Here is a 27,690-nt window from a genome sequence, read left to right as displayed (position 1 = left end):
TCCCACACTGTTCACAGTGATGCCGCCTTTCTCCTGTGGTGTATTTGGAGATGACTGTCTTGGGTAAAACTCTTCCCACATTGTTTACAGTGTTACGGCCTCTCTCCTGTGTGAATGCACTGGTGGTGCTTGAGAGTAGTCGGAGAATTAAAACTCTTCCCACACTGTTTACAGTGATACGGCTTTTCTGTGTGAATGCGCTGGTGAGTTTTGAGAGAACTATTTTGGGTAAAACGCTTTCCACAATCTGCACAGTGATACGGCCTCTCTCCTGTGTGAATGCGCTGGTGTATTTGGAGATGACAGTCTTGGGTAAAACTCTTCCCACACTGTTCACAGTGATACGGCCTCTCTCCTGTGTGAATGCGCTGGTGCCGCTTGAGACCAGTCTGAGAAGTAAAACTCTTCTTACACTCTCCACAGTGATACGGCCTCTCTCCTGTGTGAATGCGCTGGTGTATTTGGAGATGACTGTCTTGGGTAAAACTCTTTCCACACTGTGCACAGTGATACGGCGTCTCTCCTGTGTGAATACACTGGTGCTGCTTGAGAGTAGTCGGAGAATAAAAACTCTTCCCACACTGTTTACAGTGATACGGCTTTTCTCCTGTGTGAATGCGCTGGTGAATTTTGAGAGAACTATTTCGGGTAAAACCCTTTCCGCAATCTGCACAGTGGTACGGCCTCTCTCCTGTGTGAATGCGCTGGTGCCGCTTGAAAATATTCTGAGAATAAAAACTCTTCCCACACTGTTCACAGTGATACGGCCTCTCTCCTGTGTGAATGCGCTGGTGAATTTTGAGAAAACTATTTTGGGTAAAACTCTTTCCACAATCTGCACAGTGGTACGGCCTCTCTTCTGCGTGAATGCGCTGGTGCTGCTTGAGACCAGTCTCAGAAGTAAAACTCTTCCCACACTGTTCATAGTGATGCAGCGTCTCTCCTGTGTGAATGCGCTTGTGCTGCTTGAGACCAGTCTGTGAAGTAAAACTCTTACCACACTGCTTACAGTGATACGGCCTCTCTCCTGTGTGAATGCGCTGGTGACTTTTGAGAGCACTATTTTGGGTAAAACCCTTTCCACAATCTGCACAGTGATACGGCCTCTCTCCTGTGTGAATGCGCTCGTGCAGCTTGAGACCAGTATGAGAAGTAAAACTTTTTCCACACTGTTGACAGTGATACGGCCTCTCTCCTGTGTGAAAGCGCTGGTGCTGCTTGAGACCAGTATGAGAAGTAAAACTCTTCTCACACTCTCCACAGTGATACGGCCTCTCTCCTGTGTGGATGCGCTGGTGTATTTGCAGATGACTGTCTTGGGTAAAACTCTTTCCACACTGTTCACAGTGATACGGCTTTCCTCCTGTGTGAATGTGCTGGTGCCACTTGAGATTAGTCGGAGTAGTACAACTCTTCCCACACTGTTCACAGTGATACGGCCTGTCTCCTGTGTGAAGGCGCTGGTGTATTTGGAGATGACTGTCTTGCGCAAAACTCTTCCCACACTGTTCACAGTGATATGGCCTCTCTCCTGTGTGAATGCGCTGGTGTTTTTGGAGATGAATGTTTTGGGTAAAACTCTTCCCACACTGTTTACAGTGATACGGCCTCTCTCCTGTGTGAATGCGCTGGTGCATCTTGAGAGAATTATTTCGGGTAAAACCCTTTCCACAATCTGCGCAGTGGTACATCTGAAAAACATTAAAAAAAGAGATGAATTAACATAACTAAATAATGTACATGTTTTACCCAAATATATTTTCTTTTTACCACATATTGTTAATCGAAACATCTTCTCTAATAGATACTATAACCTTGTCATTTCACTGGACCATAAAATATTATTATAGTTATATTATATATAGTTATTAATATACTATAATAGTATTTTCACCTGTAGGTAAATACAAATATACACTACCTGGTCCCACAAAAGAAGTCGAGGTTCAGCTTTAAATAAGCAGAATCTTTAATTGTATAGCAGCTACAGTGATTGATAATTTTACTGCTGCAACAATTATTTTACCCCTCACTGACGCAGTGAGGGTGGCACAGTGATGTAGTGATTAGCATTTACAGTGGTGTGAAAAACTATTTGCCCCCTTCCTGATTTCTCATTCTTTTGCATGTTTCTCACACAAAATGTTTCTGATCATCAAACACAATTAACTATTAGTCAAAGATAACACAAGTAAACACAAAATGCAGTTTTTAAATGATGTTTTTTATTATTTAGGGAGAAAAAAATCCAAACCTACTGTACATGGCCCTGTGTGAAAAAGTAATTGCCCCCTAAACCCAATAACTGGTTGGGCCACCCTTAGCAGCAATAACTGCAATCAAGTGTTTGCGATAACTTGCAACAAGTCTTTTACAGCGCTTTGGAGGAATTTTGGCCCACTCATCTTTGCAGAATTGTTGTAATTCAGCTTTATTTGAGGGTTTTCTAGCATGAACCGCCTTTTTAAGGTCATGCCACAACATCTCAATAGGATTCAGGTCAGGACTTTGACTAGGCCACTCCAAAGTCTTCATTTTGTTTTTCTTCAGCCATTCAGAGGTGGATTTGCTGGTGTGTTTTGGGTCATTGTCCTGCTGCAGCACCCAAGATCGCTTCAGCTTGAGTTGACGAACAGATGGCCGGACATTCTCCTTCAGGATTTTTTGGTAGAAAGTAGAATTCATGGTTCCATCTATCACAGCAAGCCTTCCAGGTCCTAAAGCAGCAAAACAACCCCAGACCATCACACTACCACCACCATATTTTACTGTTGGTATGATGTTTTTTTTCTGCAGTGCTGAAAATCCTTTGAACTTTTATGCCAGATGTAACAGGACACGCACCTTTCAAAAAGTTCTACTTTTGTCTCGTTGGCCCACATGTTTTTTAGCAAAATTGAGATGAGCCTTACTGTTCTTTTTGCTTAAAAGTGGTTTGCACCTTGGAAATCTGCCATGCAGGCCGTTTTTGCCCTGTCTCTTTCTTATGGTGGAGTCGTGAACACTGACCTTAATTGAGGCAAGTGAATTTTTGAGGCCTGCAATTCTTTAGATGTTGTCTTAGGGTCTTTTGTGGCCTCTCGGATGAGTTGTCTCTGTGCTCTTGGGGTAATTTTGGTCGGCCGGCCACTCCTGGGAACGTTTACCACTGTTCCATGTTTTTGCCATTTGTGGATAATGGCTCTCACTGTGGTTCGCTGAAGTCCCAAAGCTTTAGAAAATGGCTTTATAACCTTTACCAGACTGATAGATCTCAATTACTTTTTTTCTCATTTGTTCCTGAATTTCTTTGGATCTTGGCATGCTGTCTAGCTTTTGAGGTGCTTTTGGTCTACTTCTCTGTGTCAGGTAGCTCCTATTTAAGTGATTACTTGATTGAAACAGGTGTGGCAGTAATCAGGCCTCCTGGGGGTGACTACAGAAATTGAACTCAGGTGTGATAAACCACAGTTAAGTAATTTTTTAACAAGGGGGGGCAATCACTTTTTCACACAGAGCATGTAGATTTGGAGTTTTTTTTCTCCCTTAATAACGTAAACCTTCATTTAAAAACTGCATTTTGTGTTTAATTATGTTATCTTTGACTAATAGTTAACGGTTTTTGATGAGCAGAAACATTTAAGTGTGACAAACATGCAAAAGAATAAGAAATCAGGAAGGGGGCAACTAGTTTTTCACACCACTGTACATTTAGCAGATGCTCTTATTCAGATTTTACAGTTTACAGTTACTCGGCATTGGATAAATCCTTACACTGGTTACTAGTTTACTAACTAATTAATGTCGATATCACCTTTATTTGCAAAGAACATTCAGAACAGTAGTTCTAATTTAACTGTGCTTACTTGGTTACTGTTAACAGGCAAACATAATTGCTTCTATACTTTTGAATACACTACAATATATAAGAGAAGTGATGGTGCCTCCACTTAGTAGGATTATATTGATCATTTTCCACCCACTAAGAATATGCTGTTTTAATTTGTACCAAACTCAATAGTAGCTATATGATCTGCTGTGGTTAACCCCAATAAACAAACAGTCACTGGATATACTGTTTATATCTAAAGAAATCTGTTGGTGTTATATATTAAGATATACTTTGGTCAAAAAAAAAAAAAAAAGAAATCACTGGCAACTCAGGTTTCACACACAACTCATTACCTACACAACGTTAACATATAATATGAACATATATTTCATATCCATGCACTCAGTCTGTAACACACTAACATTAACAAGTCTTAATAAATAAAATAAGTCTAAATTAAATAACAATAACAGTGCAGGCCTAAAATGTGGTTTGGGATTGTGGAGGCCTAAAACCGTGTGGCCGCTTCACTTGCCAAACGAGCACCAAACAAATAATGCACATGCTAAGAGGGTTCTCATGTCAGTTGTCCATAAAATCTTAGATGAAATTCTGTGAGCGAGGTAGTTAAAGACGAGCCCAGGCGAAGGGTGATGGGAGACATGACAGAAGAGAACTCAGTGACAGCTAGTAACCAGCAGCAACTAGAGACTAGCAATCAGAAGACCAGCAGTCCTGCAGGGCGATGATTGTGCCAGGAACCCACACCAAAATCCAAGAAAAAAAAAAAAAAAACTGTTCTTTCCTCTACCAACATGAAAGACAGCCATCAGTCCTTGTACATTCAAATCACTTAACACTTAAGCTGATTTCATCAACACAGAGTATTTTACACAATCACCACACTAACCATGAGTAACAACATCCACCGTTATCACCTCTACAGTCAATGTTAGTAATTAGCATGCGATTATGCTAACCGTGATTAGTATCAGATAGCATTAGTTTCTAGTACTGACAGACCTTAGGGATATACACAAAGTATGTAAACTTACTCTGGCTGAAATATGTCTGTTACCACTTGGTAAATTTTACACCCACCTTAGTAAACGGCACATTCATCTTTCTAAACAAACACCACGTGCATCTTAATGGCTTCTTCTTCTTTTTTCTTGTTTTGTTGGCGGTCGGAAAACAACGAAATTGTGCATTAGTGCCACCAACTGGTAAGGAGTATGTATCAGGGGTTGGTTGCATCCTTTAATCTATTATTTAAATATAATAAAAATAAAATGAATAAATCATGTTCTCTTAATTATATTGGTAATTCTAAGGAACTGTAATATATTTCGATGGCTCTCATGCCCTGAGTGTTTACTTAGGTTTTTAGTTAGTTCCCTTCTCTCTGTTACATAGCACTGGCGTGCTTTAGTGTCTCTTCTTGACCGCAATAGTTACATTAACCTGTATTGTGTTTGCCTATAACGAGTAGTGTGCTGTTTAGTCTGGTATGTCCAAATCTGAGCCTTGTTACTACAGGCTTATCTCTCCTGTTTCTTCTGATGCATTTCATCTTCCCAACTTTCTTTTGGATTTAATAAAATGATCATCCTTTCTTTTCTTGATGATGACCAATGACCAACAGATGAAACCAAAATTTAGTTGTTTGGAAAAAACACCCAAAATTATGTGTGGAGAAAAAAAGGCACAGCACACCAACATCAAAACCTCATCCCCACTGTAAAACATGCCAGAGGGAGCATTTGCTGGGGCTGCTTTGCTGCCTTGCTGCCTCAGGACCTGGACAGATTGTTGCCACTGATCAAAATGATAAAAATGAAATCCAGAGTTTGTCAAGACATTTTGCAGAAAAACGTAGGACCATCTGTCCGCCAACTGAAGCTCCGCAGAGGATGGGTAATGCAACAGGACAATAACCCAAAGCATAAGAATGGCTTCAACAGAACAAAATGCGCCTTCTGGAGTGGCCCAGTCAGAGTCCTGACCTCAACCCGATTAAAATGCTGTCTGGTGTGAATCCCTCTCTTGCTACAACACTCCTAAAAATATTGCTACACTGAAACAGTTTTGTGAAGAGGAGTGGTCCAAAATTACTCCAGATCGTTGTGCAGGTCTGATCTGCAACTACAGGAAACGTTTGGTTGAGGTTATTCCTGCCAAAGGAGGATCAACCAGTTAAGTCCAAAGGTTCATTTTTTTCCACCCTGCACTGTGAATGTTTACATGTTATGTTCAATAAAAACACGAAAACATATAATGTTTGTGTTGTAGTATTTTAAGCAGACTGTGTTTTCCTATTGTTGTGACTTTCAGACAATTCAGTCATTGTTTATGAAGTTCAGAGCACATTTTATGACCAACTCATGTAAAACTCCACATAATCCCAAAGTGTTCACATACTTTTTTTTGCAACTGTATATGGTTTTACGAGGGAAGTGATGTACTTATGCATGCCCATGTCCAACAGAACAGAATGGGCTTGAATAAAGAAACAAATTAAAAAAAACCTTTAAGTGAAAAAAATGGCTCATCACATGAAACCACATGAAGCGTTTCAGTCTCTTTTTTCTTAATAACAAATAAAAAATAATTTTTTGCTGGTTGTGTCCAGCATTGAATAATTATTTGCCCACAAATGACTGGAATGTGGTTGTGGATTTATGGCTGAAATAAAGCTGCTGACATTGGCATGTACTTTCACTTTGCTTTTCAATTTTGCAAAAGACAAAATTTATTCAGTGGTATATATTTGTGCTTTTTGTTTTTCTGTGGTACTATTATTGATGTTACATTTCATCTGCTTTGCAGAAGTTGCCACTCTTTGTGATCTGCTTCCTATCTAGAAGATAGGTCATATGAGGTAACATGGAGGAGATCTACATCTGCCCCACATAGACTCTCTACTGGTGTCCCGCAGGGCTCAGTACTTGGTCCTCTTCTGTTCTCCCTCTATACTCGGTCTCTTGGTAAGGTCATATCATTGCATGGATTTTCATACCATTGTTATGCAGATGACACCCAACTTGTTCTCTCCTTTCCTCCCTCTGACACTAAGGTTTCCACCCAGATCTCAGCATGTCTGGCAGACATCTCATCCTGGATGGCTGCTCATCTGCTGAAGCTCAATCTCAGTAAAACCGAGAAAACTGTTGTTTATCCCTTGTGACTCATCCCTAGGTCAAGACCTTGTGATATCCCTGGACAACAACCAAATTACTCCTTCAGCCACTGCCTGCAATCTTAGGGTAACCTTGGACAATCATCTGTCATTTTCCCCACACATCGCTAACCTTACTCGCTCTTGTAGATTTCTTATTTACAATATCAGAAGAATTCGCCCATTTCTTTCTTCACAGGCTACTCAGGTGCTTGTTCAATCCCTTGTTATTTCAAGACTGGACCACTGCAACTCATTTCTCTCATTTAGCAGGTAATCTCAGGGCTCTAGGACAGAACAGGTTCTCAAAGATAGTGGTACATGCTGGAGCTAACGATATACGCCTTCGTCAGTCAGAGGTTAGTAAGAGTAACTTTATAGAGGTGTTTAAATTAGCGAAGGCGATGTCCGATGGAGTAGTATGCTCTGGTCCCATCCCAATGAGACGTGGTGACATAACTTACAGCAGGTTATGGTCGCTGAACCGCTGGATGTCCAGGTGGTGCTCCGAAAACAACGTGGGCTTCATAGATAATTGGAAGACCTTTGAGGGCAAAGCTGGCCTGTTAGGGCGGGACGGTGTCCATCCCACTCGTGAAGGTGCTGCTCTCATTTCTTGTAGTATAGCTCATAGTCTCAGAAAAGGCCTAGTTAATCGGTGACAATCCAGAGCCCAGGCCAGGGAGCAGACAGACAGGCTAAACCAACCGTCTGCTAGCTGCATAGAGTCGTCACCCAGGGTTCACTGTATTGAGACTGTGTCTGTTCCCCGAGCTAAAAACAAATTTAGAAAGACTCAGAAAGTCTGTTTTAATAATTTAATTAACATAGATATTACAAACTCAGATCATACTGAATGCGCAGTCGGCACCTCTGATCTGAAGCTAGGACTGTTAAATATTAGATCTCTCGCATCTAAAGCAGTTATTATTAACGAAACTATCACAGACCAGGAGTTTGATATATTATGTTTAACTGAAACCTGGATTAAACAGGACGAGTCTGTAGCTCTAAATGAAGCTAGTCCTCCTGGATACAGCTACATACACCAGCCTCGGTTAACTGGTAGAGGAGGAGGCGTCGCAGTTATTTACAACGATAATCTGGCTATCGTACAAAAACACAGATTTAAATTTAATGCATTTGAAATTCTCTTTAGTAACATAAAGTCAGCTCAGACGATTCCGCTAATCATCATTTACAGACCTCCAGGGCCGTACTCTGAATTTCTCTGTGAATTTGCAGATTTCCTTTCAAACCTTGTTGTTTCCGTAGACAAAGCGTTAATTGCTGGAAATTTTAATATTCATTTTGAGAATCCAGAAGACCCTCTGAGAGCAGCATTTATGTCCATACTGGACTCAGTAGGAGTAAATCAGTGTGCAGTAGGACCCACTCATAAAGCAGGTCACACTTTGGACTTAATATTATCCTTCGGAGTGAGTATAAGAAACATAATTACAATTCCACAGTCTGAAGTTATATCAGATCACTGTCTTCTCTCGATTAAAGTATCTCATAGTAATAATGTACGCACAGCGCCGCGCTACCACCTTAAACGTACATTCACATCAAATACCACACAGAGCTTTATCGATAATCTTCCAGAGTTATCAACTTTGATTGGATCGCCATCTGATTTCACAGAACTCGATCAAGCGACCGAATATCTAGAGTCAACACTTCGTCATAGCTTAGATAATGTAGCTCCAGTTAAAAGAAAAATGATTAGAGATAAGAAACTTGCTCCTTGGTATAACGATCACACACGCACTCTAAAACAAACCGCTCAGAAATTAGAACGCAAATGGCGTCAAACTAAATTGTTAGTTTTCCAAATAGCATGGAAGGAGAGCATCCTGAACTATAGAAGAGCTCTCAGTGCTGCTAGGTCAATGTATCTCTCCACTCTTATAGAAAATAACAAAAATAATCCTAGATTTTTATTTAATACCATAGCTAAAATAACTAAAAACAAGACCACTGCAGTAATCTCCACAACAACAACATACAGTAGTGAGGATTTCATGAACTTTTTCAATAACAAAATCATAAATATTAGGCAAAAAATTCAGGCTTTAAAACCAGACAATTTAAGTGATACAGATGATAAATTAATCACATCACATCAGAACCTAGAATACTTTACTCCCCTTGAAGCGAGTGAACTAATTTCACTCATCTCCTCTTCAAAATCGTCAACCTGTGAATTAGATCCGATACCGACACATTTTCTCAAGCAGATAGTTCCAGCAATAACAGAACCCCTGTTAAAAGTAATTAACTGTTCACTCAGCAGTGGGTATGTTCCTAAATCCCTTAAATTAGCAGTTATTAAACCACTAATCAAAAAAACGGACCTTGACCCCCGTCAGCTTTCCAATTACAGGCCGATATCAAACCTCCCGTTTATCTCTAAAATTCTGGAAAAGGTAGTATCACAACAGCTATGTTCATATCTACATAGGAATAGCATACATAAATTGTATCAGTCAGGATTTAGGCCTCATCACAGCACAGAGACAGCACTCGTTAAAGTAGTAAATGACCTCCTAGTGGCCTCTGATCAGGGTTGTGTCACTATACTTGTGTTACTCGACCTCAGTGCAGCTTTTGACACTATTGATCATAATATTCTCCTTTACAGATTAGAAAATGTAGTAGGAATTAAGGGAACGGCCCTCTTGTGGCTCAGATCCTATTTGACTGATCGTTATCAGTTTGTAGATTTAGATGGTGACCAATCCTCATGTTCTCAAGTTGAGTTTGGTGTTCCACAGGGTTCTGTTTTAGGCCCACTGCTTTTTTCCCTTTACATGCTTCCTCTAGGCAACATAATTCGTAAACATGGTATTAGTTTTCATTGTTATGCTGATGACACACAAGTTTACGTTTCAGCAAAACCAGATGAGAAAAACCAGCTTACTAAAGTTGAGCAATGTGTGCAGGACATAAGAGATTGGATGCTAATTAATTTCCTTCTGCTTAATCCTGATAAGACAGAAGTTCTAGTCATAGGACCACAAGCAGCTAGAAGTAAGCTTTCTGATCACAATGTGATTTTAAATGGCCTTTCTGTTCCATCAAGTGCAACAGTAAAAGACCTTGGTGTGATTATAGATTCAAGCCTTTCATTTGAAGCACATGTAGATAATATTACCAGGATAGCATTCTTTCACCTCAGAAATATTGCCAAGATAAGAAATATATTGTCACTAAACGATGCAGAAAAACTAGTTCATGCTTTTATCACGTCTAGGTTGGATTATTGTAACGCCTTACTGTCTGGTTGTTCAACTAGGTGCTTAAACGAGCTTCAATTAGTCCAAAATGCAGCAGCGAGAGTCCTCACTCGAACCAGAAGATATGAGCACATAACCCCTATCTTATCTACATTGCACTGGCTTCCTGTGAAATTTCGTATCGATTTTAAAATACTACTCTTGACGTATAAAGCATTAAATGGTCTCGCGCCGCAGTATCTGAGTGAACTGCTAGTGTCTTACAATCCGCCACGCCTACTTCGATCAAAGGATGCAGGCTGCTTGTCAGTACCGCGTATTATTAAAACTACAGCTGGGGGCAGAGCTTTTTCTTACAAAGCCCCAAAGTTATGGAATAGTCTTTCAAATAGTGTTCGGGACTCAGACACAGTCTCAGTGTTTAAGTCCAGGCTAAAAACCTATTAATTTAGCCAAGCATTTTTATAAATAGATTAGCCTTAGGTAAAGGAGCAGATCTGGGGGACTCATGGACGTAGAGTATTAGGTGAACTGGTATGTTTGGATGCTGTCTTCCCCACTCTCATTGATCACTCAGGTTTGTTGACGGTGAGGTGATTGGTTGCCTTACATCTCTGGAAGCCCTCATGTTTGTGTTTCCTTCTGGCTCTCCCTTTTTAGTTATGCTGTCATAGCTAGTCCTGCCGGAGTCTCTGCTTGCACTCTGCACTAAATATACATTCACTTTTTACATTGTTCGACTGTGACCATACCTAACTGTTATTTCTCCATCTCTTTGCTCTCTTCTTTTCTGCTCTCCCCTCTCTCTCTCTCTCTCCCTCTCTTCTTTTTCCTCTACCTATCTCTCTGTCGAGCCAGTGATCCAGACCCCCTCTGCCCGCTGGACCTCTCTAACTCATCCTGGAGTCCTGCTTCTGGTTAGAGATCTTATCACATGGATGCCCCCGTGTGGTCTGCCTGGAATGCGTGTGGTGACTGGGGTTGGTTCCACTTTTCCATGAAGGTGGTCCTGTCCTCGACTGATGCAGACTGCTGTTCTCTGAGGACCTGTAACTTCAGTCGCTCAATAGTTCAGGACTGAAATTTTTTACAGTCTACACTGTAATCCCAAACAGTTGTACTAGCTCATAACTAATAGGGTCATAACAGTCAAATGTCGTTATGCAGTTGACCAAACTATAAAGTGTTAAGCTCAGTTGAGATTTAAGCCACTTTAATTGAATAGGGCTCCATATTTTATAGCTAATTTGTGTGGAACGCTCAAAAAGTTTAGAAACCACACAGTAGCGTCATAAAGTACTGGTGGGTGGGGCTTATCTCTCCCTCAGGAAAGCTGAGTCAGCCATTTTGATTTTGCCTTGATGTGGGGAAGTCTTGGCCATCCCGCGTAGATGTGGAACACAGTTTAATTTGTTTTTGTTTGTTTGCAATGCGCACATTTATTCCCCCGCTTCAAACCACCACCACTTCGGTTTTTTTCGTTAGTCTTATTGCCATCGTTTTCTTAAGCGCCGTCTTAGTATCAGCCCTGATTTGGTAAGTAACGCTAATACCCCTATCTCACCTATGCGGTTTGACTGACGGTGAGATGCGGAGTTAGGCACCGCGAGTCGCCGCGATTTCCCGCCAACGTTCCGCGAAGTTCTGTAAGGACCGCAAGCTTCCGCGAGGACTGGCAAATTTTTTTTAAACATGTTTAATTTTTCGCGCGGAAAGATGGAAACTTAATCACAGCGCCAAAAACTCGCGGTAAATCATGATGAACCGTACTTATGGCCACCGCGCAAAACCGTGAAGGTGAGATAGGGGTATAAGGTTTTTATTTTATTATTGAATTTCGATAAATAGTCTTAAATTTGGAACTGAGAATACATCTGTCCAATGTGCACAGTGATTTTTTTTGTAATAAGTTTACAAATCCAAGTAAATGTAACTTTAGAAGTTGTTGAATGTGACAGATACGTCTTACAACGGTGAAACGTTATCAGCGGGTTTCCTGTATGAACTACATTTCCCATAATGCATGTTTGCCCGGGATTCTGATGGTGGAGTTGGGTCCACAAGTCTAAATTCTCTGGCGAGGGCCAGAAGCATAACTTTATCCCTGCTTTCCGGTTTCTGCCGGTTGTTGTTGGTATCTCTGTTCGCCGGTAATGCATGCGAGTACTGTGAGTATACGTATTTTAATAAGTGTCCGTATTTTACGTTGTCGAGCTGTGTGTATGTGTGAGCTAGCGTGAAACGAACAATGCTAAATAACATAATGTCAGAGTGTTGTTATGATGCTAACCAGACTTGTGTTTGTATTTCTTCGTAGGCTCAAGTGTGTGGTTGTGAGATCATCTTGAAATCATTTTAACAGTTCAGGTAGGATGTATTATGAAAGAGTGTTATTAACAATTGGTTTTATTTTATGTGTTTCCACAGTGATTACTTTGCTATTTCTTTAAATGCTTTTATCTCAGCTGTGGGGTCCACAGTTGATCACTTGAACCCTTTATTAACCCTCCTGTTACCCTCGGAGTCAATATAACCAAATGCGATGTTTAACACCTGTAAAAATATGATTAACATTATTTTTTGGGCTTTAGATTTAATGACTTTTCCTAATTTAATGAGGACAACTCTGCAAACATAAAATTAACATGATATTTTTTTTTATGTCCTCTACCCTTTTTGTGACCAGTTGCATTAAGGGTCAGTTTATTTAAAAGGCCTATTTAACAAGTCAACAAAGGTATAAATAACCTGACACAATTTTAGTCAAAAAGTCATATTCTGGAGGTTTCACTTGCTGGGGTCAACATGGCCCCACTGGAAAAAAGCTGTTAGCGGATTTTAGGGTAACAGGAGGGTTAATACTTATTATTAAAACAAAAACAGAAATAGCAGATCTATAAGCACACAACTTTGATGCTTTGCTTGTTAATAACTAAATTGCTCATCTTTTAACATTTTCATTTTTACTAAAATTAAGTGTACAGTGAATGTTTTTGATATATTTGACACACATTTTATCTTAAAGTTTAACTTGGTTTAGACTTTCATTGAAAATATTTAAATTGCAGGCTGAAGTTGGCCCAATGGAGTGGAAGTGCAAGTTGTGTTCTGCAACATCAAATACCCGCGGGCAATTATTTTGGCACTATACTGTACTGCATAGCCAATATTCAAGAGTGTCCCCCCTGCCATGTTTCTATGACAGTTGTATTTGTACTTTTCCATCATTCGGAGCAATGAAAGCTCATCTGTCAAGATCTCATAATGATACACGTAGAGTAGATCCAACTGAAGGGGAATGTGTTGTTTTTACATGTCCTTTGTGTAACTTGAAGCAGCCCTTTTCTGAGGAAATTTTATTTGGTCATTTGAGAAGTCATTTACGAAGTCATGAGATGGTAGCATGCCCATTCAAGAACTGTAATTACAGAACAAATAGCTACTCTGCGTTTAATGCACACAAAAGTAGAGAACATGGTGGTGATTCAGACTTTGGTGAATGTGTCGTATTGGCAGACAAAGATAGTGCCCTAGTTGTAGTTGCAGCGGAAAGTCTTGGGGAACTTGCTGAAAGTCACAGTGCAGGGTCTGCGGACACATTTGACCTCAATGAGGTAAACAGTCAGTGTGACACAGACACTTTAAGAGCCCAGTTGAACCATAACTTGGCATCATTATTCCTAAAGATGCAATCTATTCTTCATGTATCTGACATGGCATCTCAGGAAATAGTTGAACATTTGACTCAGATATTTTCCTTGTCCCAACCGATAGTCAAACATGACATTAGAGAGGTCTTACAGAGTCATGACATCACTGTCAGTGAAACACTTCTAAATGAGGTTGTCAGTACTGTTATGGACAGTAATGTTATTATTAGTGCCACAGCTAAGGGGAAGCAGTTATCCTCAACCAAGAGAAGGAAAACCTTCTTCGAAAATAATTATCCTGTAGTAAAGCCTGTACAGTATTTGCTACAGCCAGGACACACAGCAGTGCATGTTCCCATTCTTGAGATGATACAAAAAATCTTCAATCATACAGATATTCTGGACAAACTTAAGGAAACAAAAGTGGCACAAAACGGTCATTATGTAAGCCACCAAGATGGTTTGTACTTCAAAGAGAACACATTCTTGTCTTCAGATGAGTTAAAGATTCCACTCATTTTGTACATTGATGATTTGGAAATAGCCAATCCACTTGGCACGTCACGCAAAATACACAAAATATGTTCAGTATATTGGACGCTTGCTGATCTTCCCAGTAAATACCGATCAGCCCTTCATGTGATTCAGCTTGCAGCTTTATGTAAATTGGCTGACATACAGACATTTGGCTATGAAAAAGCACTTGGTCCTTTGTTGAGAGACCTCCGTACCCTTGAACAAGATGGGGTATTCATCGAGTCTATTGGTAAGGTAGTTCAAGGAACAGTCATGTGTGTGGTGTCTGACAATCTTGCAGCCCATGATTTGGCAGGCTTTTCAAAGTCTTTTAGAGCCGAATATTTTTGCAGATTCTGCACAGCAACACAAGCTCAACTTCAGACTCATGAAGTTGCAAGTGGCGAGTTCAGTCTTAGAACAAAAGACAGCCATAATAGTGATGTGCCTGCTGTAATGCATGGGGAAAGTCAGAGTCAGAATGGTGTTCAGGCAGATTGTGTCCTGAGCCAGCATCTAGAACATTTTCATACCGTCACTGGCTTTCCACCTGATGCCCTCCACGATCTTTTTGAGGGCATTATGCCTGTAGAGCTCGCCCTGTGTATCGGAGAGATGATCCGTCACAAATACTTCACCCTTGAATTTTTGAATGAGAGAATTCTATCGTTTCCGTACCAGCACACAGACAAGCTTGAAAAACCTCATAAAATACCACAGTCCTTCGCTGTAAAGAAAAGCATTGGAGGTAATGGCCATGAAAATGCCACATTGCTTAGACTGCTCCCTTTAATTATTGGGAATGCAGTTCCTGAAGAGGATGAAGCATGGACTGTGCTAATGGACTTAAAAGAGGTAGTAGAGTTATCGCTGTGCTCAGAATTCACAGAGGAGTCCATCCAGTATTTACAATCTAAGATACAGGATCATAAAGAGATGCTGAAGGAAGCTTTTCCAGATTTCAAACTCCGTCCTAAGCATCACTACGTTGAACACTATCCTGACCTTGTACGCCGTTTTGGGCCCCTTGTACACTTGTGGACGATGAGGTTTGAGGGTAAACACCGTTTTTTTAAGAGAGTTGTGCACGACACACACAACTTTAAAAATGTGTTAAAAACACTTGCAGACAGGCATCAATACATGGTAGCATACCACCTCAGTGCCTCAGGATTCTTTAAACCTCACCAGCAAACATCAAATGTCTCTTCTGTACTGGTATCAATGCTTCCAAATGTCGCCAAGACATACATTGAACAAATAACAGCAAGCCATTTTATTTACAGTACATCAAAGGTCTGCATTGATGGAACTGATTATGATGTAGGAATGTTTTTGTCTGTGGGACAAGAGGGAGGACTGCCTAATTACTGTAGAATTCAAAAGGTTCTCCTGGTTAACGGTACAATTGTCTTTCTTTGCCAAGAGCACACAACACACTACATTGAACACCTGAGATCCTATGAACTTTTCCCAAACAATTTGACTGTTCACACCCCATCAGAGCTAAATGACAAAACACCTCTCTGTGCTTACAACATAGATGGAAGATTGATCTTGACACCCAAACGTTTCATATTATTAAACTGAAGGTTTGTTGAAGGACGTAAACAGATAACTAACATTCTCTTGGAGCTGTGTGGACCAGTTGGTCTGTGGACATGTAAATGTTGTGTGTGTCCCCTTCACTCTCCATGAAAATGAATGTGTTTCTGTCTTTAGGAACCAAAAGATGGCTGCTGCCCAGAAGCATGTGCTACGTGTGTATGTTGCACGAGACACCGCCCTGAAACTTACTCTACTTGAGCGACCAAAGTCAGTGAAGGAGCTGAAAGAAATAATGCAAGAAAGGTTCAAGCCGAGATTGGATGAGGACTTTAGCCTGCACTATGAGGATCCGGACTTTGATGGTGAGCTTTGTTTACTGGTGGACATCAAGGAGTTACCAGAAAAGGGCACGTTGAGAGTCGTCAGACCTGAAGGTGACACCTCATCTACTGCATCTTCTGACACAGACATACTCCCACATGCATTACAGCGGCAGAAGAGTTGGCCTGATCACTTTGTTGTTCCTGGTTTTGGTTATGAAATAGAGCATATTCTAGAAGAAGGAAATCATGTTTATGAAGAATCAGGAAAATTGCTGAAGTTAAAGAGGTCACATAAGAGTGAAATCCTTAAAAAAATGGCAGAAACGATCTACAGTTTTAAACCATACCCACATGAAAAGGAATTGGCAATGGCTGCTAAAGCTTTGATTACAGCTCATCCATGTCTCAGAATGACGACTGGTGAAGACGGGGAGTTGGGATGGAAACGTCACATAGGGTATAAGGTTGCGTCTTACCGTAACAATCTGGCCAAAGCTGGGGTTGCAGAAGTAGCCATCAACACAGGGAGGCGGAGCCGAAACAACCCCGACAAAGATCACCCCCATCAAAACATAAAGAAAGCTCGAAAAGCTGAGGTCAACTACATCATTAACCTACCGAAGGATCAAACCCCAGCCACTCTGGAAACAATGAGAGAAGAAATCATACATGAAGTCGAAAAGACTGAGAGAAACCAATTAGTAATAGGCAAGCTCATGAACACATCCTATGCTCTTCGTCGCCAAGAAATCGTTGGAGCTCTTGTAGCTCCACGGGTGAGAGATGTCATGAGCAGATGGCCAGCCCTACTTATGGAGTCACAGGTAAAAAAATAAATATATTTTTTTTTATTTTAGTGTTCTCCCTGTTGAGAGCAATTAATCAACATGACTCTTAAGCATGTCCACTTTGAACATGATAAATTTTTCCAATATTTAAATGAATATTAAAAAATTTTCAATAAATTCACCAAAAAGCAAATGTAAAAGTTGACAACACATCACGCTGTAACATATTTTTGCCATTCACCGTAAACAAAAAAAAAAAAAAATATATATATATATACATATATATATATATATATATACACAGAGGTTTATTATTAGTTTTCCTTTAGATAACATTACACGGCCTGTTTTAAATAAAAAAATAAAAAAAAAAGACAATTAACTTTCTATTTTGACTTTGGTTCTGACTCATCCCTAATAGAATTGCCCTTGGTTTTGCTACCTGCCAACTGAAAACTTCTCAAAATACATTTACATTTCTGTTCCTGATTCATCTTTTTACATTTCTGTGTAATTCTGTCTATGTACAGGTGTTTGCAGAGTTCCACCGAATCAACAACATTAACCTGCGCAATCAATTCTACAAGGAGCTGGACAGACACACGCCTAAACTCATCACCTTGTTCAGAGACAAGGCCACCAAGACTGGCAAGATAGCGCAGGAGCTAGCCAAGCTCATAAGGATTTATGACTTTCAGGTGAAGTTTTAACTTTGCATGATTCAGAAACAGATTATTAATAGAATGTTTGCGGACAACTGTAAGAAGCCAGAGTGTGATTTGGTTGAGAGGTTAAGTGTTTATGGCATGAACACAACATTGTCAATCTCATCAGAGATAAATGTCTTGACAAGATGTATTCTATCAGAAAGAGGTACCTTAAAAATATACTTTATCAGCTTCAGTTTAAAGAAGTCCAAATAACTACTGTTTTTGTAAAAATCTTGTTTACAGTTTTGAGTTTTTTCCTTTGAGTTATTTAAGTATTTACAATAGAAAATTATTTATTGGAAAAATGTTTTACTGAAGAAATGGTGACCCAAAATACTGTATCTACCATCTATAGCAATGCCCACCATCAGAATATGAAGCAATTTAACACTTAGATTTTTTTTTTAAGTGTTTGCTCTGCATTTGTGTAATTACTATTGTAATGGATATTTTTTGTCCATCTAGGAACAACGTGATATAAATATGAGACGGGCCCTCGTCCTTCGTGCACTTCCTGTCTATTTGCGTGAAGATGCCTCCAAGTTCTTCAGGACCTGCAGCGTAAGTGTACTGGCCTCACTATCGATCCCTTTGCCTAGCTATCCAGTCAGCTGAAACATATAACATCACTCAAAGATCTCTAGGAGAACAAGTGGGGTATTCCAAAAAGCAGGTTAGGTGAAAACTTAGAGTGAACCCTGAGATAAGAAAAACTCTGAGTTAATCATTCCAGAGGGCTATTCCAGAAAGTAGGTTCAACAAACACTGAGCTCAACCCTGAACTCTGAGTTAACTTACCCTATAAAGTGAGACTCTTGAGTTTTCAGTTCAGGACCCTCTGTCGGACGTGGTGGAGATGAGCAGCACTTTATGTTTATCTACTCAGCAGGATGTTAGGACACAGATGTGTGTTAAACAGCATCTGTTGGTGGTAAAAGCTACTACAAGTTAAAATATCTACTGAATAAACATTTACTTTAATATGACAAATAAAAACAAAAGTGAGGAGCCAATGTGAAAAAAATTTTATATTTCATTTTCAGCCAATTCAAATTAAATAAAACAGCCTAAAATTTAATTAAATAAAACACTGAATAACATTTAACCACTTCCTCAAAGGCTAATATAAAAGAAAGTGATGTTACATTCAAAGTAAAAAGACGACGGCATTTAAAACTGTCAGTGATTTTTATTATGGCGGCGGCCAGAAAATATCTGCTTCCTGTTTTCTCCCCTGTTGCCATGGTCGATCACAGTATTGGAGCTCTATTTATGATGGCTTTTTACTAATCGTCAGGCACAGGCTCAACTCAGAGTTGACATACTCAGAGTCGACTTACCTAACTCAGATCAGCTGTTCTGGAACTGAAAACTCAGAGTTTCACTTCACAGGGTAAGTCAACTCAGAGTTCAGGGTTAGGCTCAGAGTATGTTGAACTTCCTTTTGGAATACCCCCCAGGACCTGTTTATGAAGTTCACTTGAGTTGTTATTCTACAAACTGACATGTAGAAATTATGAAGAGGTAAGTATAAAGCATTCCAGTACTCAAAAAGTGTTAACCGATGGGTGTGAAACTAACATAAGATATAAGCAATATGTACAGAAAATAGTTTAAACATGTAGCTTAGTTGCAGTCTAAATGCTAAGTGACATCATTAGCATGATTTGTATTTTTGAGGGGCTAAATTCATTCTTGTATTATTTGTGTTTTATAGTCAGCAGATGGTCCAGACCTCACTGACACTCCATTGGCTCTCCTGACAGTCGTCATGGATGACACTACTGATGCGTCCCTCCTCAGCCCTGAGAGCATCTGTATTGTCGTGGAGGATGAAATACTTGTGAGTGGTCCCACAAATTTGGCTGACTCATTTCTCCTGCTCTTTGGGTACATCTATGCACTAGACCTACAGTACCCAAAGAATCTTGAACTTACATTCACATTTATTCAAAAAGTTGTGGTGTGTCTTGAGGACAACAAACCACTGAAAGGGCGTCTGCTGACGCTAAAGAATGATTTGTTCAGTGAGTGAATCATTCAGAATGGATTTGTTGAGCTGAGTATTGAAGTTTTTTTTTTTGTTTGTTTGTTCTTGTTCCCCTTTTTACAAATATCATTTGCCTCTTCTACCTCAAATTTAGGATGTGACTATTTGCCTGTTCTACCTCAGATTTTAATACACTGATTGTTAATAATTCACAACATTGACGTGTTGCTAAAGTTTTTTGTACAAAATAACGTGGGAAACGACTGTTCAATTCGTGCACTATACATGTTTAATGTTCTGTTGCCTAATGCCTACCTTGATGCACTACCTTGATGTTGCCAGTTGAAGTACGGCACAGTAGAAACCAGTATTTTATTTGAATGATATTTGTGTTTTTCAAGGAACCGTAAGTGCCAAAACATTTAAAAACAGTGTTAAACTTTTTCACATTCTAATAGTTGTCATTGCTGTTGAGGATGGATTATACTTAGAATCTTATTAAATTTTATCATGAATCCTTTGTGAGTTTTTATCATAATGTGAGATGGAGACCCAAAATACTGAATATATACTCTGTAGCAATGTTTACTACCAGAATATGGAACTATTAACACTTAATTTAAAACAGATTTTTTTTATGGAGTCATTTCCTTTTCCTTTTGATTTACTTTATGACAAGCACTTTGTTTTGACTGAGCTACTTTAATTTGTGCCTTTTAAAAAGCACATTGTGTTGAATAAAAAAAGTTGTTAAATTGCCACTGTTGTGTCACTTTCATGTTTTCTTACAATATTAGCTGATTATAATTGTGTAGTGGGCCGACATCAGTATTTCACTTTAAAAAATTTTGAGTGCATTTCCCACGTTTTGAGTTAAAAATTATTGAAAATTTTAAGTGTATTTTCCACATTATATGAGTTGAAAAATATTGAAAATTATTAGTGAATTACTCCCCAATTATAAGTTGAGGAATATCAATAATTATAAGATAGCATTGAGATAATTTAAGGCAAATGTAAATGTAATTTTTATTTTATGTAAACTTAAAACATTTAAAAACATCACTTAAATACTTTTGTGTAATCTGTTACAAAATAATTTTTGAGTTCTGTGAACTTATTAGGGTTTACAGTGTACCTGAGCCTCCAGGAACAAACTGGACTTTAATCTTACACATCTCCTCTTATATTGAACTTCCAGTCTCGCATATTATTATGCACATCAATTCCTGCTATCTGTTTTCACCCAGATGAGGATGGGTTCCCTGTTGAGTCTGGTTCCTCTCAAGGTTTCTTCCTATTACCATCTCAGGGAGTTTTTCCTTGCCACTGTCGCCATCGTCCTAGGCTTGCTCATCAGGGACAATCAGGGACAATCATATTATTTTGATTCATACACATTCACATTTCATACAAACTTAGTTCTTTTGATTGTGTAAAGCTGCTTTGTGATGATGTAAATCGTTAAAAGCGCTAGACAAATAAATTGAATTGAATTGAATTTCTGGCAGGCCTGCCTCTGTCCACAATTCGTCCTCTGCAATTGATCCAGAATGCAGCAGCACGTCTCGTTTTTAACCTTCCCAAGTTCTCCCACATCACCCCACTCCTCTGCTCCCTGCACTGGCTTCCTGTAGCTGCCAACATCAAATTCAAATTTTAGCTGCCTACAAAGCTAAAAATTGCCCAGCACCCACTTACCTCTCTGCTCTAATTATACCACACACTGCACCACATTCCCTCCAATCCTCCAGCACTGCTCGCCTCATCCCACCATCTCTCAGGGATCGAGAGCGGCATTCATCCAGGCTCTTTTCTGTTCTGGCACCTAGGTGGTGTAATGAACTTCCTCTAGATGTCCGTACAGCAGAGACGCTGACTATCTTTAAACGACGACTCAAGAAGCATTTGTTTCTCCAATACTTGGATTAACCCCCCGCTTTCCCCCGCCAAAAAAAATTAAAAAATCTTCCCAGTTGTGTTGGACTAATGGGACTTTGTTATTAACCTAGTTTACCCAGTGTAAGTATGTATCCAATGATGTAAACTTTAAGCACTTTTTGTAAGTTGCTCTGGATAAGAGCGTCTGCCAAATGCCTAAATGTAAATCTGAGTATATTATGACAGAAATAAAGCTGCTCACATCGACACGTGCTATCACATTGTAGAAGGAAGCATTTTGATCAAAAGACAGATGAAAGCCTAATGCGAGCAGATTTATTTTAATTGTAATATTGTAAAGTTTTTAAAGTTGTGTAGTAGAAGAAGCAAGTTGCTCTGTCTGTCCACTGTGCTTCTGTAAGCTTATCTGGCGCCAGGAGAGACTCAGTCAAACACACACACGTTGCCTGTGAGAAAGGTCTCTGTTTATTAACAGCAAAAGATGGGGTTTTTATATGTTTAACCAAACGCATGTGCCATAGACACATGTTACTACAAAGAACATGAACCATTGTAACTGTTCTGGTGAGATCCTAAAGAATCAAAGGAGAGGAAGATAGAGAGGTGTCCATTCAGAGAAGAATCACAAGATGTTGGCTCGGGTTAGGGGGAGAGGGGGGAAGAGACAGAGGGAAATAGAGAGAGACGGAGAGAGAGAGACATAAGAACAGATGCAAGAGGAGACAGGAAGATAGCAGCAGGGAATATTTAACACGTTAATATCAGATCTATGAGTAAGAGAGCAAGAGAGTAGAAATAACTCCTTTATATATAAAATAATTCTAACAAATATATTATAACATAGTGCTAATATACTATAACATAGTGCACATAAGAATTGCGTTTTAATGAATGTTTCAGAAAGAGTGCTTTATTTTTGTTTCTATCCCTGGCCTCAGTGAACCCTGTTTTTGTGTGAGGAATCTGGGTGTGTAGGTGTGAACAGTTGAGACATCTATAGGAGTCCTGGGGAAACCTGGCATCACCTGATCCAGGTGTGAATATCTCTTACATATTCATGAAAAGTTGTGGATTATTCAGTGAAACAGAGACTCTGCTGACAAAAATTAGGCACATCAATCATTTTACCCCAAATAAAAGGTCTTTTTGAGTGTTATAATTTAGGTGTTTTGCTATGGACACACATGCAAAACTTCCACAAACTCAGTTCTGTGTTCAAAACAATCTGTTTTGTTCTGCTAGAGTTTGAATTTGTATTTTCCTATATGTGACATAAATTTAAATGTTGCACATGAATCTCAAATATTAACATCAGCCACATTATTAAAGCCCAGTTTGTGCTCTGTGTAAATAAGTGAAATGTATTAGATACTATATTGGTAAAGATTTGAAATTTACACAAATTTGGAAAAAGTGCTGAATTATTGCAGGTCATCAAAAGGGTCATCAACCCTCCAATCAGCCACCCAGAGCCTCAACCGCCTGAGCCACCACACACAGTGCCAGCAGTTACTTTATTAACAATCTCAAGGGCTCAAAGTGTGGGCGCTGACATACAAAACTAATAAAAACATCAGGACCATGCAGTAATTTATTTTTTTTTTGGGCTTTTGTAGTTTTTATCCAAGGGGTATGCATTGATGTAGAGATCACTCTAAGTCTCTGGTTTTGTTTCTTGAAGATTACAGCTTTTATTATAAAGCAAGTAAAGCAAGCACAGTCTGAGTTGGTCTGCAAAGCAACTGCTTTACATTTCACAATAATTAAATGATTATGGTATCTTAATAATAATAATAATAATAATAATAATAATTTTTAAAAAATCACGATTGTTTGAGTTAGACGTATTTACATAACTGCCTAAAAAACTATTAATTATGTCTTAAATTTATGCTATAATTTAAGTTTAATTCAAAAATAGAAGTTAGCATTTGACTGACTGAATTATATTTTAACAAGCACTTAATATTTATGATACATTTAATCTAAATATTTAAGAATAGAGTAATTATGCTGATTAGTCTCAAGAACTACATTCATCACTCATTCCAAATCACTATTCGTATGGGCTAAAAAATTAAAAAATGTGCTTTGGCTTCAGAAGATAACGAGTTTTATTGGTTGATCAACAAAGCCGGGAAGGTCTGCAGAGCCACACTTTCTCTCGACCGCTTCCCCATTATATACCCATTCCTCCACAATAGGATCCATTCTACAAGAGATGATGTCATCTTTAACATCTGGGTTTCATAAAGCTTCTCCATTCTAGGTGCCTCAATGTATAGCTCAGATTTTATGTGCAAGCACATTCCAAGGGCCCTATATGCTCAGATATGCACAAACATATCAGATCTGCTAATTACAGTAAAAGTTGATTATATCAAGATGGGGTACCTTTTATTCCTTAAAAGTAAAATCACATGAAATCAAATAAAAATTACTCCCATATGATCCAGAGGATTTTTATCACCAATCCCACTTTGACTTGAGCAACACTTGTAGATCAGTATGTATACGTGATCTTGTTAAATGTCATTTGCAAAGTAAACCAGGTTAAGTTTAAACTTCATGTCTGGCCAAATTTGACAAATAAATGTTTCATAAAAATGGTAATGTGCGTATTGTTTCTTTGTTTATAATTTGATGTCATTAGATGCATTAACCTCAATTAAAATATCCCTTGAGTAAAGGGTAAATATAATTTAAAAAATTAAGTAACGTATTAATTCTGTAATAGAGCAATACGAATTAAATTTAGGTAAATCATTTAGTAAATGTAGCATTAGTTTTTAAAATAACAGTCTAGTTTTTAGTTTCTTCTACCTTGCATTTCAATTATATTTATTCAATAGACTAAATGTACTTAGATCTATTTAATTTTTTACTGACTTTACTCAATTCATGAAGTATATTTTACATGATTTTTTAACTTTTACATTTTTAATATTACAATAATTATTATATTCTTAATTGTAAAAAGTTTCCCAAAAAGAATTCAGTACAACACAGTTTTATTTTTTAGATTGTACATTCCTACACGTTTCCCCAACAGCTGTGTCCTATTAGGAGCCCCCCTCCCCCCTTGAGCATACAACAGATGGGGCCACAATGTCTAGGTTCAGCTTACTTAACCATTTTCAGTTACATTCCACTACACACACGTTTAACACCATAGTTCGTACATGTACACCATATGTGGCACATTCCTGTGTATACACATCAAACACACTAGCTAATACAGTTTATATATCCATGCTGGGTATACTTGATTCTTCATAGCCAGATTAACTAAATTATTCTACAGCAGAAATTATTCTACAGCATACTTGTTTGTATGGGGTGCAGTGTTAACTTGGTAGTGTTAACCAAGGACCCAACAATACTCAATGTTAATCTGGTGGTGGGAATCAAACCCCCAATCCATCAATCAGCAACCCAGAGCCTCAACAACCTGAGCCACCACACACAGTTATACACTTACTTTATTAAATCTTAAGGGCTCATAAAGAGTGTTGTCCTCAGTAAACAATAAATAAATTCTCTGTGTGTAAAACAATAAAGAGAAATAAGACAGATAAGTAAACTTTACCTTTGATCCAGTATCAGCAAAAGTGTGTGGAGATTTTCCTAAAGAGCTTCTCCTGGGTTTCATTCTAAGAGCTGTAAAGAATCAGGAGACTGGAGAAAAAACACAGATTGATGAGTCCAGAACTGCAGTAGCTGTTAACTGAGAAGATCAGGTGGTAATTTTCACATTTACTCACTTTTAGTGATGTTCTGGAGAGTATCAGAGCTTCAAAACTGTGTGGACAAAGAAGCGCTCTTTCACTTCAAACTCCATGTCCCAGCAGGTTTTTTTTTTTTTTTTTTCTTTTGAGTCTATTGTTGGTTGACAGTCAGTTTAATGGTTCATTACCACCATCTACTGGGTTGGAGTGTGGAGCAGAACATTACTAAGTCAGTGAGCAAATAAGTTAACATTTAAACAAGTTTTTTTTTTTTTTTTTTTTTTAAGCAAACATGTTTCTTTTTTAAGACTTTCGCCAAGTGACCATTTACTCACCATAAGACCTTAGCTAACATTATCTGTTTAAACTGTTTTGTGTATTTTGGTGTCTTGTAGCTCCCAATCTGGGGGGACCTACAGTATGAAGAATTATGGCTGGATTCCAGGCAAAATCATTGTTGTAAAGCTTATCCCACACTGTGAGCAGTCGTAGGGCTTCTCTCCTGTGTGAACGCACTGGTGAATTTTTAAGTGACCACTTTGAGTAAAACTTTTCCCACACTCTGAGCAGTGATGCATCTGGAAAACAGAAAATTATTATTTTTATTATTTCTTTAGACTATTGAACCTTAATAGTTATTTTAAATACACTTTCAAGATGCTCACGAGAGTTAATGTCCTAAGTTTCATTGTCATATGCACAGTAAAGAAAAATTTTCTATATATTACTATATATCTATTATTATAATCTTATATAAGTAGATTCCCTCAGAGTTCTGCCGTACAGACAGACAGACTTGTACGTGGGCTTCAACCTGAAATAATAATAATGTCACTGATTACATTAAAGATCATCAGATTATTATTAGATTTAAACTTTTAACTCTTTCTACAAACGCTAGTGTATAATCTCCTACACTGTTCACATCAGCATGGCTGATTATATTATAGTAGTATAAAATAGTGAGTAGTGAATAGTACATCAGTAGATCAGTAACAGTGAGTAATAACACACAGCCATAAAAAGCCATAGATTATTTTATACTACACGCAGATCATAAACTTTAGATTATATAAAACCGCATCAGTAATACCGGTACAGAAATATAATCCTGGTGCTGGTGGTTGTGATGATGATGGTTGTGTTTTCCCTGAAGCCCCAGACGCGCGCGCACACACACCGCCCTGAGGTTGAGCTCACTAACGAGCCGCGCTCTAATGTCCACGCGCGTGTCGCGAGCGCTCTTGATACAGAACGCAGCGCTGGGAAATGTTGCGCTCGGTTCCTAAATGTTACATCCCGCTCCGAGATCAAACGAGTGTGCGGTCTCACACCTGTTATCTGAGCAGCTCACGTTTCTATTTAACTCTCACCTTTGGTGATGTTGCACAGAATGTCTCAGGTTCGAATCTCGCGGAGAGACAGAAGCGCGACTTCACAACAAGAAGTTCTGAGTCCAAGCAAGGGTTTGAGATCCTGCAGTTACATCATGGATGACGAATTGAAAGCTTTCTTCGTCTTCTCCTTTTTTAAGCTTTTTTTTTTTTGCCTGCTGGCAGACAGGTTATAGGTACATTACTGCCCCCTAGTGGATCTAAGTGCAGATAAGAAGAAACATACAGTACAGTCATCTAAAACACAGTATTAGTGCTTATTTTATCATTTTTCTATGTTATTCATATGATACAAAAAAATGTCTGTGGCCAAAGAAGCTACTTCTGAAGTTTATGCACATGGAAGTGACCGATCTCACTTCCCTAAAAAATTCAAGTTGTCAACTTCAGGCATTTTGGAGAGATGATTTTACACGTCCCTGCGATGGATTGGCACCCTGTCCAGGAGTCTCCTGGGATAGGCTCCAGGGACCTCATGTACAAAGACTTGCATTGAATTCATACTTAAACATTGCGTACGGACAAAGCTGTAAATGTACGTACGCAGTAAAAAAATCTGATGTATGAAACACTGCGTACGCGGAATCCCACGCATATTATCTTTGTACATCCGAATTAATGTGAAATTAAGCGCACGTGCACGAGCGCAAAATAAAATAAAAACGTAGCTGGAATAATATCTTTAAATACATCACTCACTAAGAAGCCACCCATCGCGCACCCTGCCACCCTGGAGCCTCGTCCCAACCATGCTGTTTGTGAGGATGAATGAATCATGGGTTGTCCCAGGCCACCTTGCCACAATATTTGTTAGGCGCATTTGAGCATCACATATTATTTGCACATTTATTGATTGAAAATGTTTCCGATTCACGTATGCAAATTCGTCTTCAGATGGCGCCCTTATAGC

General features: G+C 38.9%; 1 protein-coding gene across 1 annotated transcript; it reads right to left on the bottom strand.

Moving 5' to 3' along the window:
- LOC128515963 (zinc finger protein 850-like) lies at nt 1–26,902 on the bottom strand. The gene is made up of 5 exons (XM_053490257.1): nt 26,760–26,902; nt 25,722–25,964; nt 25,423–25,580; nt 25,248–25,336; nt 1–1,691 (listed from the first exon to the last, which is right to left on the bottom strand). Exons 4-5 carry the CDS (start codon nt 25,308–25,310, stop codon nt 93–95), a joined length of 1,662 nt encoding a protein of 553 aa, XP_053346232.1. The 5' UTR covers nt 25,311–25,336; nt 25,423–25,580; nt 25,722–25,964; nt 26,760–26,902; the 3' UTR covers nt 1–92.
- Nucleotides 26,903–27,690: the final 788 nt, after the last annotated feature.

This window comes from Clarias gariepinus, chromosome 28 (genome assembly GCF_024256425.1).
Source record: "Clarias gariepinus isolate MV-2021 ecotype Netherlands chromosome 28, CGAR_prim_01v2, whole genome shotgun sequence".
NCBI classification, from domain to species: domain Eukaryota; kingdom Metazoa; phylum Chordata; class Actinopteri; order Siluriformes; family Clariidae; genus Clarias; species Clarias gariepinus.
The sequence above is the reverse complement of the archived record's forward strand: the minus strand, read 5'-3'. Positions and strand labels throughout refer to the sequence as shown.